General features: G+C 35.8%; 1 protein-coding gene across 1 annotated transcript in view; it reads left to right on the top strand.

Moving 5' to 3' along the window:
• The window catches only part of LOC123536145 (sorting nexin-14-like), a 56,153-nt gene that overhangs the window by 167 nt on the left and 42,307 nt on the right, over positions 1 to 13,679 (top strand). Inside the window, exons 2-8 of the mRNA XM_053528527.1 lie at positions 7,253 to 7,321; positions 7,627 to 7,684; positions 8,982 to 9,064; positions 10,161 to 10,239; positions 10,618 to 10,661; positions 12,329 to 12,416; positions 13,429 to 13,513. Of these exons, the coding sequence (XP_053384502.1) occupies positions 7,253 to 7,321; positions 7,627 to 7,684; positions 8,982 to 9,064; positions 10,161 to 10,239; positions 10,618 to 10,661; positions 12,329 to 12,416; positions 13,429 to 13,513 (506 nt within the window). The remainder of the gene's footprint in view (positions 1 to 7,252; positions 7,322 to 7,626; positions 7,685 to 8,981; positions 9,065 to 10,160; positions 10,240 to 10,617; positions 10,662 to 12,328; positions 12,417 to 13,428; positions 13,514 to 13,679) is intronic.

Below are 13,679 nucleotides of genomic sequence, written 5' to 3'. Positions count from 1 at the left end.
ATTTTAATAAAAACGAGGAAAATTTGTGTGATTTGCAAAAACTATCCTTCCGTCATGTCCTTTTACAGGCACTTATTTAGATATCCGCTTATTTAAAGTGTTATTTTGAACTCTAGAATATCTGATTCCCAGAGTATGGAATCCTGTTTGGGCCATTTATAATGTCGCCGTTGCGTTTGTGGGGCCGACACACGACAACGCGAAGTGACATAGCAACATTACGAAGTGACACCCAACAATCGCAAATGACTGCGACAATCCCATTCGACAATGTCGCGGTATCCACTTTGAAATGTCGCCTTTCAAAAGCATGATATATTGCGATGTCCTTTCGCTTTGGCGAGCGCATGGGTGAAAGTTTTTTCCGGAAGTTCCGGATTTTCCATCTCGGCCGGGATCGTTTTTCCAAATCGTCTAAATCCGGGGGGGGGGGGGGGGGGGGGGGGGTGTTGGTATTGTGTCATCAATCAACAAAGTTTGAAATATCAGTCGATCGGCGACAAACACAATCGACTCTGTTTATCATTTTTGCCGTTTGCAGCGCATCTCGCATATCGTCAATATGTAACGACAATTTTGATTGGCCCGCATAGGCGCTGTACTTCAATGAAAACAACTGTTACGTTTTTCATAAATTTTACATGCGCCGAAAAGTTCCCGCGCGTCAGAATTTGCACGGACTTTTGTCTGCAGCATGCATTTCTCGATTTCTTGCATGCACATGTAGCCGCCTCGTATATTGCGAGTTATGTCTTATACGAGCATTGGTGGGTTAAAGTCGGGATAGGGACGAGTGGACCTCTCTGTATGCTCATCCGATCGGACGCGTGGATTTTACCTCGTAACTTTACCAAATGCAGAAATTACATCCCTAAAAATAACCTGGATTGACTGGAATTTACCCGCGAATCGTAAAGATATCAAAACGTCATACCAGTAATTTTCCATTCCACGAACACGTGCGACCTATCGTAATAATAATATCTAATTTAGGCTAGATCGCCGTTACTTTTGTTTATCGACACGTACACAAAAAACGCGCGTAGTGCATTCATTTTTTAATATAATCGCTTCAAATTTTCAACACCGCTTGAGAAGTAATACAGTTTGAATTCTATAACGATTTTAATAAGATATCGACAGAAATGTAGGCAAAAGTCTATAAAAACGATCAAATTTTCATACATTTATTTGTAAAATTTCAAACAGCGCGATCTTAAATATTTATTTATTTCTAAAAGTAAATAAATACTACATTCTATGGTCATAAAATTCAGACTTTTGACAAGAAAGTACAAAAAACAGAATTAAAAAATCTTAAATAAAAAAAAAGCGGCAGCTATTTCAATACATGAGTAAAACAATTTTTGGCAAACAGATTTCTGTGTAATGCGGCAGAATAGGTTACGTGACCTCGTGAACGTAAATAGAAATATGGTTTTAAAATAAAGCAGTATGATGTCGCTGTGGTTTTAAATAAGTTTGATAAGTAAATGAATATTTGTAGATGTATTTTTGACACGACACTATGTGAGATATTCTTCTCAAACAATAATGTAAATTTTTTTAGGGCAAATAGGTCACTTATCGTTTGACACATTTACCTGTCAGTTTATACGGGATATTGCACATTCGCTTTTAAAAATATTAAAGAAGATACTTTTTTTACTGTTTTAAAGAACCGAGGCGGTACGATCAGACAGTGATGTGTCACATGGCGCGAAAACATGACGTAATGCCATGACAATCTCGGGCAACTTTGATCTCCACTTCAGATGCCATGATACCGACACACTTCTTTTAGCCCTTTAAGGGGGTTTTAACTGATGACGAAAACAAGGCCAGTACTTATTTTATCAACAATATTTACCGATAATTGTTATTTTTTCCGCTTTGAACAGGGGTGGGTTGATAATTATTTTTCGGGATTTTCGAATCCAAAGCAATCTAGATCAGATAGCCATTTTTGGCAACTTTCGTGATGTCTGGATTTTATTAAACACACCTTGTAAAGAGTTCCAATTATAAAACAAGCGTCAACCACGGAAAAGTCAATTTTATAAAAAAATATTGCAGTGATGATTACTCGATCCCGTTACGTACCGAAATTTACTTCAACTGTTTGTTTTAAAACATCATTTTAGACGACCGTTTATATAACTATTCACTCACGTTTTTCATGACTTTCACGTGCGCCTAAAAGTTGCCGCGTCAAAGTTTGTACGGACTTTCACACGCATGTCTTGATTTCTACGGTTTGCACGCTTTTTATCTCCAAAGTATCAATCTTTCCACGAGGAACTGGAGGAAGATCAAGATTTCTTTCGGGGATTAACACGCCGTAATTAGGGCTGCACGGGTTAGTGCGTGAAAAATAATGTTTTTACCGCCAGCGTACAATACTTAGGACTTAGAAAGCAAACATGGTAACAAATGGAGATGGGCTTGGCTATCTGAATGTGACACTGATGGTGATCGATGGGGTCTTTGGCTACGAAAACCGGATATTGCAGGGTCTGCATTTTGTGAATGTTGTGCCAAAACATTAAAATATGGTGGCATGCAAAAACAAAAATGTTGCTAGAATTTTCAGGTAGTTTCAGTCTGAATCTTACAAAAATATGTTGAGGGTATATTGTTGAAACAAGTCCTTGACTTAGAAAAGTTACTGTTAACTGAAAATCATGCATTTTGTGCAATATAATAAGTAAATTTTTGGCACACATATAAGGGTAGAATAGGGCTGTTCTAAGCGTTCAAAATCACTAATTCTCAGAAGCTTCTGGGGGGCTTTGCCCCCCTGGCCCCCCTACCAGGGCTTTACCCTGGACCCACCGGGGGCCCTAGCAGCCCCCAAGCCCCCAGCAAATTTTTCAGGATTTTCAATATTCCATACTTTCACCCATGCGAGCGTCGTATCGCATTGTCGCTATGTCACTTTGTAATGACACGATGTCACTTCGCGTTGTCTTGTGTCGACCCTGAAAACGCGACGGCGACATTATCAAACGACATGCGATAATCTCAAACGATGCTCGACAACACGAAGCGACATTTTCCTAATGTCGTATCGTGTGTTGCGGGTTTGGGTGAGGGTCAACGCGCGACAATTCCAAACGATACACGACACGCGAAGTGACACTCGACAATACGAAGCGACATTTTCATAATGTCGCATCGCATGTCGCATGTCTACCGGTGAAAAGGTAAAATATTTCCGTTTTTTTCCGTATGGAAAATGTCCGTGTTTTTCATTAAATTCAAATAATTGTAGAATGTTCCAAACACCAGATATTTTAATGTACAAACTTTTATATATTAAATTCAAACATTGTCTAAACGGATATGTAACTTGTATAATTTTACGGCCGCTTGTTTCGTCGGAGGACTGTCTCAAAATGTATCAGTTTTCGTGAAAATATGCATACTTCTTCATATATTAAATAGAGGGGTGGTCCTTGTCTGAGAAGCCATATCTTCGTAACCTGATGTCAGATTTTAATAAATGATACCTTGTTGCAAAGGACAAGTCAGTACCTAGAGAAAAGAGGCCATGTCAGGTTCGAACCCGGTCGGCTAGGGGTCAAGGTCATAGGTCAAATTCCGGTAATATTCTCAAAATATGAACTTGTCAGAGCAGTCAAGACGCTCCTGAAACCCAAGCACTACCTTCACTGAGTCCAATGACACCATTGGAGCAATTCTCATGGCTCCCTGGGTCGGGTCAGCTAAGTCTTGGCCAGCACCCTACCGCATATAACAAGTTAAATCATTTTCTGATACCTGTCCTGAGCTCTGAGTCTGATGGAATCATATGGACTTGTAAATATCTTAAATGTAAAGCCAAGTCATCTACGAACATATTCATATATATATAGTATAGGTAGGTACCTGGGGTGTAGAGACTCGAACAAGGGTCAAAATCTAACACTATCTAGAAATTTAATAAATCTCCCATTTTGTTTTTTGTTGCCATGGAAACAAAACAAGCATGCAAGCTGATCTTGGCCTGCACTGGTCTCAAAGGCAGATCTATTGCTGTCAGCAGGCTAAAGGTTAAAGAAATCCAAATGACCATTTTTGTCGAGCCCGCTTGCGGTGAGCTTGATATAGTCGTCACTTTTGGCAGGTCGGTGTATGTGCGTGCGTGCGTCCGTCCAATTTTGTCTGGACCATAACTTTGACATGCATGGACCAATCTTGTTTATATTTGGCATGAATGTTTACCTCAGTGAGAAGGAGTGTCTTGCGCAAACCCCATGTTCCTATCTCAAAGGTCAAGGTCACGGAGGCCAAAGGTCTTAATGCATGGTGGGATTTTGATGTAACTTGGCATGAATGTTCACCATTATGAGACGGAGAGTCCTGCGCAAGAACCAGGTCCCTAGGTCTAAGGTCAAGGTCACACTAAGTGACTTAGACAGCTGGCGTGCTCAACATTCTGCCCGTGGGCATACTTGTTCATTAAAATATTTTACCATTAGATATTTATTTCATACGCAAATGTTTTCACTTTATTAAATATTTAAAACAATTGCATAGGTAGAGTTACATTCATAACTAAATGTCAGGCAGTAACAATTGTTTGTCAAAAAGGAATGACCGTTTTCTAGAGGTAGTGCACATACTGTGTTAAGCTATACATATATTGAGTGTACCTGTTTTAAACCTAATGCATAGTACATCTTATCAATTTTTAGCTCACCTGACCGCTCAATGTCCGTCGTCCGTCCGTCAACAATTTCTAACAAATCTTCTCCTTGAAAACCACTGGGCAGAATTACACCAAACTTCACAGGAATGATACTTGGGTGGTCCCCTTCTAAAATTGTTCAAAGAATTTAATTCCATGCAGAACTCTGGTTGCCATGGCAACTGAAAGGAAAAACTTTAAAAATCTTCTTGTCCAAAACCGCAAGGCATAGGGCCTTGATATTTGGCATGTGACATCATCTAATGGTCCTCTATGAAAATTATTCAAATTATGTCCCTGGGGTGAAAAGAGGCCCCACCCTGAGAACCCCAAGTTTTGCAAAGATTTGTATAGGAAAAAACTTAAAAAATCTTCTTGTCTGAAACCACAGGACCTAGGCCTTTTATATTTGGTAAGTAGCATTGCCTTGTGGTCCTGTACCAAGATTGTTAAAATTGTAACCCTGGGGTTAAAAGAGGCCCTGCCCCGAGGGTCCCAAGTTTTACATAGACTTATATAGGAAAAAAAATTAAAATCTTCTTGTCTGAAAGTTCAAAGCCTAGGCCTTTAATATTTGGTATGTAGCTTTGCCTAGTGGATTTCTAACAAGATTGTTCAAATTATGCCCCTGGGGTGAAAAGAGGCCCCGCCCTGGTGGTCACTTGTTATACGAGTTGTATAGGAAAAAATACTTCAAAAATTATCAGATCATACCGATATTTCCTAGACTGTTTAATTATAATTACCTGATGACCCCAAGTGATAAGGGTCACCTAACTATGACCTTGACCTACTGACTTACTTTCTTGTTTTTTTAAGATTCAGCCTTGAAATTTGGATAACATGTACAGTTTTGCACACCGATCTTAAAACTGACTTTCAGTGACCATAAATATGACCTACTGACCTACTTTCTTAATATTTTAGCATCAATTTGGCTTTTGAAACATGTAGCTCATATTACTCAGTTGAGCGATCCAGGGTCATCATGACCCTCTTGTATATTTATACCAACTATATGTTTTAATTAGTGATATTTCCAAAAAGTAAATTTGGGTCTAGTATACATTTAAACTTCTCATCAAAACAGAATATGTTAAAAGTGTAAAAAAAATGTTCATAACATAGGGGGGGTGGGGTTTACCAGGAGGGGAAGGGGCCCAGGCCTGTGATTTGAGTGGGGAGGGATAGCTGGGTATTTGGGCAAAGAGGAATAAAAAACCTGATGTAAAGTCAATTTTGGGGGAAAACTGCATGATTTAAAAGAAATTTTCTGAGGAGTAGTGGCCATTATATAGAAGGGAAAAAAAACCTGTAACATATTCTGCATGAAAACAAACTCATACAAGGTAGATTCTATCAGATTACAAGGACATAAATGTCGGAAGTGCTTTTTTCGGGTTATCAGTCAGGGCCTCCTCTGGGTTTTTCATACTTGTCGCCAACCTTTTCGCCAATTTGAAAAAGTTGGAGCCACTTTAGAGCCATTTTTGAGCCACTTTTATTTCTCTTAGTTGGCTGTCATAGTGTGCATAGAGAAATAAAATATTGTAAATAATTTCATTAGGAATAATAACAAGTTTTGAAGGTGCATTAGTTTATTGTAGAAGTAATTTTTATTTTTATAGCTCTTTGGTCAGAATTACCAATTTTTCAGGACTCATTTATTTTCGGAAAGGAAAATTCGGATTTTTTTCTGTTCTAAAAGGTCGAGTTGAACACTTGTCTAATGATTTTTAAGAAGCCATGGTAGCAAGTGATATCTTCCAGCTTCTGAACATTTCAAAGAAATTAACCAGGTCCAGGATACAAATTGAGGTCGATGTGTTTTTGTTTTCGGATCCATCGTTAAAATCTTTTATGAAAACTGAGGAATTACAAAATTATCTTGCAAAAACTAACAAATTAAATGTATCTTTCGTACTTATTTAAAATTCGTCAGTCATACAACCAAAGGGGTCCGGCACATGAGTGGATTAACTTTAATGACTTATTTTTGAGTCCTAGAGCCATAATTATGAAAAAATTCTAGTCTAGGGAGTAGTTATATTAGTATGAAATTTTTTCATAATTATGGCTCTAGGACTCAAAAATAAGTCATTAAAGTTAATCCACTCATGTGCCGGACCCCTTTGATGTTAGCTTTTACAACTGACTATAAAATATAGATATTTATGTTTTTATTAATTGAAATATATTTTGTTTCTGCACTATGACTACCAGATAAAAAGGCACAGAAAGTTAACACGTCTAGGCACCTGATGAATGGAGTCATCTATAAAAGATAAAGATAATGCTGATACATCTGATTTATAACCATCAGTCTATCAGGGCTCCAAACTGGCTATTTCAAGCAAAATGAGCTTAGTATAGACTCAACGAAAAGAAGTGGAATAGAAGTGGAATCTTCACAAATCCACCAATTCTAGGGGTCAGTCATTTTGTGAGAGCGGTCTATACAGTCAGTGTCATATTATAGATAAATTTGTTTTGGGTTGTGTTACATATGTGAATATGATTTTGTATTCTAAAGTGTTTTTTTTTCTCCAAAATTTGCAGGTTTATACTTGTAACCTTGTTGCTGTGGTCCTTTGTGCTGGGAGTTAGTGTCTCATACTGTTTTCTAAGGTAAAACTTACATGGCTTTTACTTGGAAATATCTTTTTTATTTTAAAATTATTATAGGAATTAATATGCTGCCGAAATTAATGTCTTGGGACCTATTTAAAATGTAATAGAAAATCATGATGGGTTCTGATTAAATACATTGTTGCTTGACTATGCTTGACGAACAATAAACATATCTATATTGTAAAGCTTTAACTTCATAGACAAACATCAAAGGACAGTTCAAAGTATGGTGACTTTTATACAGGTTGTTGAAGTATAGAAAACATTAGATTTTCCAATTAGGAACCTGCTTTCTCTTTCAGCCGAGACTTTCTGCTTCCAAGTTTGTTGCCATTGTTCAATCTGAGGAGACACAGAAAAGTATGTATAAAAAAATTTTCTCTCTGGTGAGCAGTTCCATTTTGACCAGATGATGTTGCACATTTAGGTGAGACAGACAGCAAGAAATCCAATCAAATCCAAGGATATTTATTTTCTCCCTCACTTCGTTCGTCCGAAAATAAATTATTTCTTTCCTTTACTATATAACTAATACCAAACAAACAACTTAACACAAAATAGGTTTAAAAGATGGTGGTTTGCTACTGTTCATATAATAAATCAATAGCACAATAACACAATACAACAATGGAATGCCTTCAAAATATATGTACTAGTAGTCAGAAATACCTTAATTGTTTCTAAATATGCATGTACTTAAGCAGTCAATATGCCAAAGGAAACATAACATATACCGGACTATTTATGAACATATGCAATAAGGCAGAATACAGAATGGACAGTTCATATGTAATACGACAAATACTTGTCACATTATCTTAATCTTTACGCATTTTGTTTTTAATTTCATCTAAAAACTACCCAGAAAGACAGGTTAATCGTATGCTGCGAGCCAGCTGCCCCAACCCTAACTCTTTTTTAATTTTTATTATATTTTTATATATGAGGGGGGAGGTAGGGAGAATCCGAGGCTCTGACCAGCGAAAAGGCTCTCTCCACCCCCTGCTTTCCGAGTATTTACTAACATCAGTGTTTCTAAAAGATAAATTAAATGTGCCAAACAGAACAAAAACAATATGAAAAAACTGGGTAATGTCCTTGAACTGTCATCCAATTATAAATCGATGAATTTCTTACAGAAATATTTCAGTTAAATATGATTTTTACAGAATTATAAATGACATTAAGACCATCTCCTCATATTTCTGCAAATACTATGCTAGGATTTGGCGAACCTGCGTGTTATCGCTTTGTGTAGTAAACCTCGAATGAACTATAGCCCGCGCTAACTCATGAAAACTTTGTGCGTAAATTTAAACCAAATTTAACTAAAAAAGAAGAAAGAACCATAAAGTACCAAAAAGAAAAAGATAATATTTACTGGTGCCTCTTTGTCTTTCTATGCTTCATTGAACTGCAGGTACTAGTATCCATAGTTACAAACTATGCTGCATGGTCTGTTCAATAGTTGCAATCAGTGGTACTCATTAAAATTCTAGTTACAACAGGCAGAAGTTTAGTTTTAAATGAAGTCATGCATAGATTATAAAGGCAGAGGTTCAAATCTTATCTAAAAAGTACAGGTTTTGCTCAACAATTTGAGATTTAATCAGTAGGCTTTGTGAAAGTATATAGTTTACATGTCTATGATTTTCAGCATGGAGAAGAAGTTGATGATGAGTTCACTTTAATGAAGACAGTATGTACAGTGTGCGGACAGAGAAAATGTCCCAGACATAGGTATAGAAAATTGTGTACAATGCAAATGTCTTTCCTTCAGTGAAACTGTATACGTTGAACTGTTGCTTCCAATTCAATATCACTAAAATCTTATTCTATTGACCTTATCACTGAACATGCCAGAGCTCACAATGCTAAGCTTGATTGGCTACTATTACTTACATACCTCGAAACATACATTTTACCAGATGATTACTGTGGTAAGTGGGCTTGCTGTTCCTACAGCAACCATTAGTTGATGATATTGTTGTTTGAAACTTTCAGAGGTCTTTGTCATCTTAAGAATGCAACATTACATCAATTATTTTGGTTTCCACACTTTTTGAACACACACATGTTATTCAACCAGAAGTTAAACACTAAAGTATGTGATTTTTGTCTAATTCTTCCTATTTTTGCATCAGTTTCTGTTTGTGTGACTGATTCTTTTGTTTTTACACAATAAATAGAACTGGGTGAATAACTTTTCTTTACATTATCTTAAATTTGAAAACTTTTACTTGATTCTTGAGGCAAAACCATTTAGGAAGTATCAGAAAAGTTCAGTTATTATAATACTCTGAAGCAAGATCATATCTGTACAAACTACCTTCTTTTCTGTTATTATTCTATTAATCTTCATTTTAGACCAGAATTAGACATTCAGGCATTTCAACCCTCTTAATATTTTAGATCAGAATTAAACATTCTGGCATTTCAACCCAATTAATATTTTAGATCAGAATTAAACATTCTGGCATTTCAACCCACTTAATATTTTAGATCAGAATTAAACATTCTAGCATTTTAATATTCTTACGACTTTAGCTCTTAACAAATCAAAGAGGATAGCATTTTATGACAAAAAATCCCAACTGCCTGTGGCTGGATTCGAACTTGGTGACTAGGGTGCTAGTCCATTGCTCTAACCACTGAGCCAAAGAGTAGACTTCCTTAGGCAGATGTCAGAAATTGGCTTTAAACATGCAAGCTATGCATAAGCGACCATAAGAATGTGCTCTATGTTTTAGACTAGATTTAAACATTTTGACATTTCAACCTGTTTCATACTTCAGACTAGAATTAAACATAGATGTACTAGAACTTTGTTTTTCAGACCAGAATTAAACATACTAGCATTTCAACCATGGACCAGTCTGGAGATAAGACAGTCAGTGGATGTTGCCTTTGAAGAGGTAGGGAACATAGTAATTAGTTTTGGCTTTCTATTTTTGGACAAACATTTTGGATACACAACTGACAAGTGTTTTATATAAGTTGAAATGGCATTAAAGTTATTAAAAGTCATTTTAGGCTACCTAGGTATTAATGCTTGGCTTGGCAAAATTATTGTTAAATAGGAAGGTATGAAACAGAGGAAGAAGTAAGTTACTGTGGTTACTCCTATAGCCAAAGAGTGGTTCTGCAACTTCCTTCACTTTTTAGATTACTCTTATTAAAACTGACTTGTTGAATGTCATAAAGTATTTGCGTTTGTTTTTAACTGGCATAAGAATTTTCTGTTAACACCTCAGCACATGAAGTTACTGAAAGTATGCTTTATTCCTTTTCAGTTCCTAAACATTGTCTTGAATGAATTTGTCTATACTTGGTATAAGTAAGTACTTCAAAGTTTTTTTTAAAGATTTTTATGCCACCAGCATCTACTGATGCGGGAGACATATAGTGATTGTCCTGTCCGTCTGTCTGTTCGTCCGTCCGCACAAGGTTATCCAAATGGGACCGTTTCATCTAGCATCAGTACCACTTACTAGAATGACTTGATACTTATGCAGATGTAACCTGTGACCATTCCTCATCTTCATACATCACCTGACCTCAGTTTGACCTTGACCTCATTTTGGACTTAGGTTGCTTTATATGGGCCATCTCTTGGTTAACCAAATGGGACCGTTTCATCTAGCATCTATACCCCTTACAAAAATGAATTGATACTAATACAGATGTAAACTGTGACCATTCCTCATCTTCAAACATCACCTGACCTCAGTTTGATCTTGACGTTGACCTCGTTTTGGACTTAGGTGCAAAATCTGTCGACAAGGATACCACTGGGGGCATCAAGCATTTATTGAACACAGCTTCTTGTTTTCATTTAAAGTTCTTTTCATCTGTTTAAACAAACTCACCTCCTGGTCAGCATCTACATATTTCCAATATTATAAGAAATATAGAATATTACCAGTCAGGGTTGTTAATAATTACTTGCAATAGTAATGCATTAAATTAGCATTACTTGGAAAAAGATGGCATTAAATTAGCATTAGCATTACTCATTTTTATCAAAATAATGCATTAAATTAGAATTACATAGGGTGCATTAGCATTAGCATTACCATTACTTTTTGAGAATCATTGCATGTTATTATCACATACACTGTTTTTCATTAAATCATTTTAGTTTACCTAGGTCTAGGTCGTCTACATGAATAGTTAAATACGTGTATGACTTCCTTGTATTATATCTGATTTTTTTCTTTTACCATTACTTTATAAAAAAAATTATAAAAAAAAATAAAAATACCTAATGATGGAAGTACAGCATGCATGAGCATTTAAATTGTTAGAGAAAGTCAAGTACCTGTTTAATGGCTCCCTAACAGCCTAATTTAACATGACATGTAAAAGCTAGCTGCCTTAAGGTCTTAAACATCACTATCAGTGGCATAGTGTTAATTGATAAAAAGGTATCAAAAGATAATAGATTCTGTTTGATATTTTGGGTGACAAATCTAATTATGTCACACTTCTATGGCTATTATAAATATGCACCTTGGAGTTGTCCAAGGTTTTAAATATATTTTTCAAAATCTTTCAGGTGTACATTGAACAAAAGGCAATTATATCATCAGACAGTTTATTAAAATCAAACAAAAATCTATTAAAAACTGCTATAACCTGTATAATTAACAGCATACATGTGTATTATTTTTTTTCCAGTGATACAAAAAATAATGCCTAAGTAATGCTAAGCATTAGCATTAGCATTACTTACTTTGGCATTAAATTAGCATTATTTTCAATGCTAGAATTGTGGCATTAATCATTACTTGGCATTATTTGAAAACAATAATGCATTACCATTAGCATTAGCATTACTACAGCCCTGTTACCAGTTATAAAAAGGTCTGTAATATGATTCAAAAAAGATGTTTTTGTTCATTCCAAAATAGTCGGCTTAGATAACACTGTTTTTCCATCATCGTTTTACCTGACTATAGGTATGAAGATATTGTTCAAAACTCTTGAATTTGTTAATTGTAGGGATGTAAGTACAGATGAAGAGTTTGTGGATGAATTGAGAACATCTATCCGATTTCTGTTCTCAGTATTATTGAGGAGAGCTAAAAAAGTAAGTGATTAATTTATGTCACAGCCAACGGGCTAATAGTTATACATGAATCCTGCATGTAGGGATGTTTTTTGTCTGCAGAATCCTGAGGGATTGAGTAGTGCCCAACTCAGTATGTGTGAGGGCACCAACATAACCCATAGGACTCTACAGTGAGAACAGGAGACACATATGGGTTGACTCTGTTCTAGCTTAAAACTTGTAAAAAGCTGAATTAAATGAATATTGCATATATATCAGTTTTGTCAGTCATTGTTTTCATTAATCATCATATAGATCTGTATCATATATAATAAGGTGTGTTAACAGCCTGTGATGTCCTTTATACACTCATTACTCTCGTGTAAAAAACACCACTTGAAAATGAAAATGTCAGAAACTTTATTTAAAATGAGTAGAAAGAAATACATTTTTGACTGTGGGAGAGTTGTTTTGGAATACATGTTTCAAGATTTATGTATACTCAGTTTACGGCTTGTTAATACTCCAGATGCCACTTGTTCATCACAAATCTTTGTTAGAATGTTTGTCTCTATAAAATCTAGGTCAAGTTCAAAACTTGGTCACTGGAGGTCTTGAAGTAGGTCAGTAGGTCAAAATGTAGGGAAACATTGTTCACACCCTAGATGCCACAATAACTACTGGATCTTCATAAAACTCTGTCAGGATATATGTCTCTTTGAAGTCTAAGTCAGGTTCAAAGAGTGTTTGTTTGTATGAAATCTATGTCAAGTTATAAAGTGGGGTATCTGAGGTCAAAAACAATGTCACTAGGCCAAATCATTGAAAAGCTTGGTAATGATCTACCTAATTTACATAAAACATGATAAAGATTTGGATGTAAATATAGGTGTTAGTATTGTGATATTGAAGCGGTTCTGTAGATACATTTCTACTGTAATATGTGTGTACTATTTACAGAATCATGTTCATTTCTATTGTAATATACATGTAGTCCCATCTGTAGGTTGATGTATATTCTGTTGTAATGTATATGTATTTCCATATGTAGGTCAATGTACCTAAAATGATAACTGAGAGACTTATAAAGGCAGGACTTCAACATCTACATGCCTATATGCAGGCAAGAGCTACAGGTAATGTCATGTACAACTGTTCAAACTTGTAGAACAAAGTATTGCTGTACATATTTAATATACTACATGGAGCCTTGTTATGGTAACTAACACATATATAACAGAGTCTTAAGCCAACAATCACCAATCCTTCCTGGAATGAGAAGAACCAACATATATGCTGATG

The sequence above is a fragment of the Mercenaria mercenaria genome, chromosome 17 (assembly GCF_021730395.1).
Source record: "Mercenaria mercenaria strain notata chromosome 17, MADL_Memer_1, whole genome shotgun sequence".
Lineage (NCBI taxonomy): Eukaryota > Metazoa > Mollusca > Bivalvia > Venerida > Veneridae > Mercenaria > Mercenaria mercenaria.
Note: the sequence above shows the minus strand (reverse complement) of the source record. Positions and strands in the feature narration are given on the sequence as shown.